Genomic DNA, 8,593 nt, shown 5'->3' with positions numbered 1-8,593 from the left:
CGATTTGTGAGCAAACCAGAGGGGGGGTTGTTTTGAAAAAAACATTTCTGATATTCTGATTTGACCACTATTTATGATAGTACTTGGTTACAATGACACTAATACTTCTTATTTCTGCCAGGAATGCAAAATCAATCGTGAGTTAATGATATTTTGAATAGAATGACACAAACCTGTACATATTCAATCGAGTGTCCTTCCATTTATTTTTGATCAGTGCTTCACTTCACAACATACAAACTTTTACTCAAATGTGTGCACATGTATTCACACGTTTACCTCATATTTCTATAAATAGAATAGAACCATAATTTCTTAAATTTCTTCTCGCAGAAAGATGATTCTCTGCCGATCCATCAGTCAGTATTGCGTGATCATAATTCCCACATTACGGTGACTGTAAACTTCTGCGTTCTATCTCATAATACATTTATAATGCGTCAGTTTATTATATAAAATATCTGCATTAGGTCACAGTAGAGTGAGTTTTGAGCAAAAACAGTGTATTAATCTCATTTTGTCACGCGCGCTGACTTTCTGAAAAGCCCTGCATGGATTGAGATGCGTGAACCAGGATCACGAAACCCAGACGGTCTCTATTACGCAGGAGCGCTATTGTTGTTTGTATCGTCATGTTGCAGTATTTTACTTCATTATTTTTTTTTTTTTTGTAATTTTATATGCTCTGTTGGTGGTTGGTGGGGTAGCATCACCCACGGAGATATTTTTTTTATCCCCACCGGATATATATATATATATTACATATTATATATATATATATACATATATATATAAAACACAAAAATGAATAAAAATAAAAATTTAATTACTTTAATTAAAGCAAAACGTACTTTACTAAAACAAAAATTAAAACAGAAAATATAAAAATTAAATCTGAATCAAATTACCATAATAGCATATCGGTGATACTACAATAACACTGATTCAAACAGTATAGCCGGTTTCAAAAATTTTAACCAGATATTCATACTTTCTACTGTACATTTTAACATTTTGATGATTAATTTACTAAATACCTTACAAAATAAATTATTACCTTTATTTTATTTGATTCGTAATCTTGGCCATCTTATTGCTTTTTGGCCACAATGTAAAAATAATAATCATATTGCATCACTATCGAAAACAGCACGATAATCACATGTGTTAATGACACAAACGGCGAAGTATATTCATGTACAGACCTGCAATGTGACTGTACATGTCTCTGTTGTGCACTCTGGAGGGAAAATAAGTTTGATCCCCGGGTCGAATTGAGACACCAGCAGCGCCCCCTCTGGAGACACAGAGCAACTGTCCAGGAAAGGACGAGAGACGGCCACAAACCACGAGAACTGAGACACACTGCAGCAGGCCAACTGCAAACACACAGATGATAATATATATGTGTGCATTCATGCTCTCAGGACGCTTTACAGGTTTTGGACTGAGAGGGATCTGATTCGCTCACCCGCGCTGGGCGTCCCCCTGGCCTGCAGCTGTGTTTCTCACTTCCCCTCCTGGTCAGAGTGGATAGTGTCGACCAAGACCGACCATCAAACCTGCGAACCGCAACATCACCTTTCCGTGTTTTGTGATATGGAATACACACCTCTACTGGCTAAAAGAGTGACACAGAGAAAAATGATTGTAGCTTTTATTTAAAATATATGTACTTATAAATTATATGAATATAAATATATACACATGTAAATATTTTCAAAATATATATTGTATATGTGTGTATTTATATATACATGATAAATGTACACAGTACACACACATATATTATGTAAATGAAAACTTTTATTTTGGATGCGATTAATCACGATTAATCGTTTGACAGCACTAATATAAATGATTATATATTTATTTTATTTTATTATTTATACATTATAAAAATAGAGCTTTCACTCTAAGCTCCCCCCCCACTTAAAAAGAATTATAATTATTATACTTTATTAATATTTATATATTTAATTATAATCAATAATATATTTATATAATTACCAAAAATAGAGCTTTTTTCACTCTAAACATTATTATTATTTTTTTTTTTACAATTTTATTAATATTCATATATTATTAGTATTCATTATAATTCTTGATTTATTCTATATTTATAATTTTTCCATATATTATTAATTATAATAATACTGTTTTTTGGTCATTTATAGTTATTATAAGTTCTATTTATACATTAAACAGGAGATTTCATTCACGCTAAAATTATTATCATTATTAAATTATTAATATTCATATATTTATTAATTATATTTATTCATTTATTTATTTTTTAATTTTTCACATTATCATATTACTGTAATTTATTAATTTATAGTTATGAACTGTATCATTTATACAATATAAAACAGGAGCTTTCTTTCACTTTAAGTGTTTATATTTATATAAGTATAAACAAAAACAACAACCTCCTCAAATGTGGCTCCGTGTGGGCGGAGCTCCAGCTGTTGACTCAAAAGGACGTCATGCTCCTCTAGCCACACCCACTTTCTGTCTGGTCTCCTCTCCGCCCACTGGAGTTGTGTGACTGCATTTACGCATCTCCGTGGAAACAAGAGCTCCGCCCCTCCAGGAATGAACACGTGACAACCAGCAGATGATACTTCAAAACTGATGGGCAGAGAAGAGTTACATTTGGAACTAGCATTACAGAATGTGTACGGCATACTATTTTTTTTTTAAGTAGTAAGTGAATTTTAAAAAAATAATTAATACTTTTATTCAGCAAAGATGCATTAAATTGAAAAAGAATACTGAAAAAAAAGCATAATGGTTTACAGAAAAATATGAACGAGCACAACTGTTTTCAACAATGATAATAATAAGAAATATTTCTTGAGCACTACATCAGCATATTATTATGATTTCTGAAGGATCATGTGACACTGAAGACTGGAGTAATGCTTAACATTCAGCTTTGCATCACAGGAATAAATTATATTTTAAAATATATTAAAATAGAAAACAGTTCTTTTAAAATGTAATAATATTTCACTATATTAGTGTTTTTGCTGTATTTCTAGCAAATAAATGCACCCTTGGTGAGCATATAAGACATCTTTCAAGAACATTAAAACCGCCCCCCAAACTTTTGAATGGTAAATGAAGGTGGGCTCAGTTCACCTGTGTTGAACAAATCCGAGGTGCAGCTCTGGGATCTCAGATTCTTCCAGAACTATAAAGCACAAACACTGTCATTGAGATCATACAGGCTTAGTTTGTTCAGGTTTCATCCACCAATGCAAAAAAAAAATCTCATCCAGAATACATTATGTAATAAAAGATCCTAAAAAAATCATATTTGTTTGATAAAAATGTCATTATAATAATGCAACGTAAACTAGACTAAAGCAGCAGCACCTGGGGTCACGTTGGCGATCAGTGGGGGCGTCGGTGGTCGGCCCAGCGGGTTGTTCCTCGTGTCCAGTTTGTCAAGCAGCGGGAGGGAGCGCAAACATTCTGGAACAGTCCTCAGATCATTACTCTGGATTACTAGCTGCCTCAGAGAGCGGAGAGACCCTGACAGAGAGAATTAGCCATCAGACAGTTAAACTTACAAAAGACAATGTCACAAATACTAGACTTTCCTTTCAAAAGCTGAAACCTCATTTAGAAATAGTTGTTTCTACGGTAGTTTGCATAGTATAAAACTATTTTCTGACACAAAGATAGCATCATGTAAGGCAGTAGACAGTCCTTTGGTGTTGTTTGGGACTCATCAGGACACATTTGCGTTTACACTACAAATCTAATAGTGTTTGAGTGGTTTTTGAGTTTATTTAGCTATAGCTTGAGGATAAAATTGTCTAACTAAATCTGCCAAAACCTCCCTTTGCAGACATCTAGGGACATCCTCATTTGGAAAAACAATGTATGCTGTACATAAAATAAATAATATTTTAAATTAATTATTAAATATTATTAAACGTTATTATCAAATATGTTTATTAATTAATTAAATTATTTATTTTTAAGATTTTTACCATTCTCGACATGCAAATAGCCTTAGATGCGAATAAATATGAAATGCTATTAAAATTATTATCAAATGTATATTTACCTATTTTTTTTAAGAGCATTTTTACCATTCTTGCCATGAAAATAGCCTTAGATGGCATAAAACAACTAGGTAAACAAATTATTCTAATGGTTAGTCTGTATTATTTTGCTTTGCTTGTATTTATTTGCTTTATATAAAACAATTAAAGCCTATCTTATGTCCTCATTTAACGAGACAGACAAAAGTGTGTGTGTGGTCCAGGTAAATCCTATGTTGTAGAGACCAAATGTCCCCACAAGGATAGTAACATTTTGATGTTTTTTTTTGGAAAATGTCAAAATGCAGAACGTTTGCTCTGAGGGTTGTGTTCAGGGGTAGGGTTAGGAGACAGAAAATACAGTCTGTCCAGTATAAAATTAATTATATTTATTCATTTATTTATTTTTTAATTTTTCACATTATCATATTACTGTAATTTATTAATTTATAGTTATGAACTGTATCATTTATACAATATAAAACAGGAGCTTTCTTTCACTTTAAGTGTTTATATTTATATAAGTATAAACAAAAACAACAACCTCCTCAAATGTGGCTCCGTGTGGGCGGAGCTCCAGCTGTTGACTCAAAAGGACTTCATGCTCCTCTAGCCACACCCACTTTCTGTCTGGTCTCCTCTCCGCCCACTGGAGTTGTGTGACTGCATTTACGCATCTCCGTGGAAACAAGAGCTCCGCCCCTCCAGGAATGAACACGTGACAACCAGCAGATGATACTTCAAAACTGATGGGCAGAGAAGAGTTACATTTGGAACTAGCATTACAGAATGTGTACGGCATACTATTTTTTTTTTAAGTAGTAAGTGAATTTAAAAAAAATAATTAATACTTTTATTCAGCAAAGATGCATTAAATTGAAAAAGAATACTGAAAAAAAAGCATAATGGTTTACAGAAAAATATGAACGAGCACAACTGTTTTCAACAATGATAATAATAAGAAATATTTCTTGAGCACTACATCAGCATATTATTATGATTTCTGAAGGATCATGTGACACTGAAGACTGGAGTAATGCTGAACATTCAGCTTTGCATCACAGGAATAAATTATATTTTAAAATATATTAAAATAGAAAACAGTTCTTTTAAAATGTAATAATATTTCACTATATTAGTGTTTTTGCTGTATTTCTAGCAAATAAATGCACCCTTGGTGAGCATATAAGACATCTTTCAAGAACATTAAAACCGCCCCCCAAACTTTTGAATGGTAAATGAAGGTGGGCTCAGTTCACCTGTGTTGAACAAATCCGAGGTGCAGCTCTGGGATCTCAGATTCTTCCAGAACTATAAAGCACAAACACTGTCATTGAGATCATACAGGCTTAGTTTGTTCAGGTTTCATCCACCAATGCAAAAAAAAAATCTCATCCAGAATACATTATGTAATAAAAGATCCTAAAAAAATCATATTTGTTTGATAAAAATGTCATTATAATAATGCAACGTAAACTAGACTAAAGCAGCAGCACCTGGGGTCACGTTGGCGATCAGTGGGGGCGTCGGTGGTCGGCCCAGCGGGTTGTTCCTCGTGTCCAGTTTGTCAAGCAGCGGGAGGGAGCGCAAACATTCTGGAACAGTCCTCAGATCATTACTCTGGATTACTAGCTGCCTCAGAGAGCGGAGAGACCCTGACAGAGAGAATTAGCCATCAGACAGTTAAACTTACAAAAGACAATGTCACAAATACTAGACTTTCCTTTCAAAAGCTGAAACCTCATTTAGAAATAGTTGTTTCTACGGTAGTTTGCATAGTATAAAACTATTTTCTGACACAAAGATAGCATCATGTAAGGCAGTAGACAGTCCTTTGGTGTTGTTTGGGACTCATCAGGACACATTTGCGTTTACACTACAAATCTAATAGTGTTTGAGTGGTTTTTGAGTTTATTTAGCTATAGCTTGAGGATAAAATTGTCTAACTAAATCTGCCAAAACCTCCCTTTGCAGACATCTAGGGACATCCTCATTTGGAAAAACAATGTATGCTGTACATAAAATAAATAATATTTTAAATTAATTATTAAATATTATTAAACGTTATTATCAAATATGTTTATTAATTAATTAAATTATTTATTTTTAAGATTTTTACCATTCTCGACATGCAAATAGCCTTAGATGCGAATAAATATGAAATGCTATTAAAATTATTATCAAATGTATATTTACCTATTTTTTTTAAGAGCATTTTTACCATTCTTGCCATGAAAATAGCCTTAGATGGCATAAAACAACTAGGTAAACAAATTATTCTAATGGTTAGTCTGTATTATTTTGCTTTTATTTGCTTTATTTGCTTTATATAAAACAATTAAAGCCTATCTTATGTCCTCATTTAACGAGACAGACTGTGTGGTCCAGTAACATTTTGATGTTTTTTTTTGGAAAATGTCAAAATGCAGAACGTTTGCTCTGAGGGTTGTGTTCAGGGGTAGGGTTAGGAGACAGAAAATACAGTCTGTCCAGTATAAAAATTATTATATATATATATATATATATGGAAAGTCCCCATAAAACATTTGTGTGCGTGTGTATGTGTGTGTTTGTGTTCTTCACCCAGAGTCTCCGGCAGCGCTTTGAGCCTGTTATTTGACAGCTCCAGTTTTTGTAAGTCCTGTAGTTGGCCGAGTTCATCTGGAAGTCTCTCCAGCTGGTTGAAGGACACATCCAGCTCCTCCAGCCTGCAGAGGAGGCCCACTCCCCGGGGCAGATCCTCCAGCCTGTTCCCCAGCAGACTCACCCGCCGCAGGGACACCAGCGCTCCCAGACCCTCCGGCAGACCCGTCAGCCGGTTATGACACAGCAGCAGCTCAGAGAGATGAGAGAGAGACAGGAGACAGGGAGGAAGAGAGGACAGACAGTTGAATGAGAGATCCAGGTGAACGAGGAGAGACAGAGAGGAGACGGAGTCAGGGAGAGAGGAGAGGAAGCCAGGGAGAGGGTCACCCTGAGGGTCATAGAAACGATGTCCTTGAGACAGAAACATAATAGAGAGAGAATATAAACACATGAAAAACGTTAGACATATAGACCAAAAACAAGATAGACTGACCGATAGTGAGACGGATGAATATATAAGCACAAAGACAGATGGATGGATGGATGGATGGATAGATAGATAGATAGATAGATAGATAGATAGATAGATAGATAGATAGATGGATGGATGGATGGATGGATGGATGTAAAAATAGATGGATAGATGGATGGATGGATGCATAGATAGATATAGATAGATAGATGGATGGATTTTATTTACATTCTCTGTTCTCTGGCATTCATCGCTTGCCTATGTCTCACATAGATTGTGACTGGTGTTTTGTGTGTTTAAAGAAGTTGAGCACAGATTCTTAACCTGAAATTCAATGTTCACCCATCTGTATATGTGTGTGTATATATGTGTTCACTCAAGTGTGTTTACTGCTTTTAGCAAACATCCATGTAGGTACACACATGCAAACAATAGTTGTGTGGATGGATGGATGGATGGATGCATAGATAGATAGATAGATAGATGGATAGATGGATAGATGGATGGATGGATGGATGCATAGATAGATAGATAGATAGATAGATAGACAGATAGATGGATGGATGGAAAGATAGATGTGTGTCTGTGTACCTCTGATAGCCAGAGAGCGCAGTTGTGTGAGTCGGGGCAGGACACCCAGTGCCCTCTCTAGCGCCCCCTCGTCCTCTGATCCCAGTCTGAGGTACTGCAGGCCTCTCATCCGTTCCTGAACACACTCCCAGAACACAGGGAGAACCTCTCCACCACCCCGATACACGTCCAGAACCAGCCGGCCCTCTGCCAGCACGCCATCCAGCCCCACAGACGGAGGAAGAGGAGGAGAGAGACAGGGCAGGGAGGAGGAAGAGGACGACAAGATGGACAGAGCCCAGGTATCCGTATGGTCCGAGGAAAGAGAGAATCCTAATGGTGGGCTTTCCTCCAACTGCGAGTTCCCAAAGAAACCTGGTAAAACCAGACCCACTTCCGTCCCCATCTTCGCTCCTCTTTCAGCTGAAAAACCATCAATATGTCCTCCTCCTCCTCTTTCTCCAAGATTTGTGGCCAGCCACACTTTCTCCTCTGCCTGTTCATCCTCTTCTCTCTCCATCTATTCCCTTTTTTCTTTTCTTCAGCCCCTCCTACAAACAACATATAGTGAGAAAAATGAAGGAGAGATGAATCTGGCACCTCCGTCTTCATCTTTCCATCACCGCGGTGGGGTCACATCTCTAGACTGGGCAGCCATGTTCAGACAAGCCCCTGCACTGGAGAGACAAAACATCAGTCAGAGAGAAAGAAAGGTGTTAATTGGAAACACTCAGAATCAATAAAACCGTAACAATGAACTGCACAGTGAGAAAAACTCAAGATCAGCACCTGAGCATCACCACTACTGAAAAATAATAAATAAACAAGTTGTGTCAATGCATAATTACCTTTTCAAAATCTATTAATTAATTAATTAATATATATATATATATATATATATATA

General features: G+C 35.8%; 1 protein-coding gene across 1 annotated transcript in view; it reads right to left on the bottom strand.

The window, feature by feature from the left end:
• The window catches only part of LOC107655151 (p53-induced death domain-containing protein 1-like), a 16,601-nt gene that overhangs the window by 6,359 nt on the left and 1,649 nt on the right, over positions 1-8,593 (bottom strand). The window contains exons 3-9 of the mRNA XM_016442572.1: positions 7,711-8,366; positions 6,645-7,058; positions 5,558-5,716; positions 5,321-5,372; positions 4,606-4,807; positions 1,472-1,621; positions 1,206-1,379 (exon numbers count right to left, since the gene is read on the bottom strand). Of these exons, the coding sequence (XP_016298058.1) occupies positions 1,206-1,379; positions 1,472-1,621; positions 4,606-4,807; positions 5,321-5,372; positions 5,558-5,716; positions 6,645-7,058; positions 7,711-8,209 (1,650 nt within the window). The 5' untranslated portion in view covers positions 8,210-8,366. The remainder of the gene's footprint in view (positions 1-1,205; positions 1,380-1,471; positions 1,622-4,605; positions 4,808-5,320; positions 5,373-5,557; positions 5,717-6,644; positions 7,059-7,710; positions 8,367-8,593) is intronic.

Source organism: Sinocyclocheilus anshuiensis, unplaced genomic scaffold, assembly GCF_001515605.1.
Source record: "Sinocyclocheilus anshuiensis isolate Anshui unplaced genomic scaffold, SAMN03320099.WGS_v1.1 scaffold779, whole genome shotgun sequence".
In the NCBI taxonomy this organism is placed as follows: Eukaryota; Metazoa; Chordata; class Actinopteri; order Cypriniformes; family Cyprinidae; genus Sinocyclocheilus; species Sinocyclocheilus anshuiensis.
This window is presented reverse-complemented; position numbering and strand designations above follow the sequence as displayed.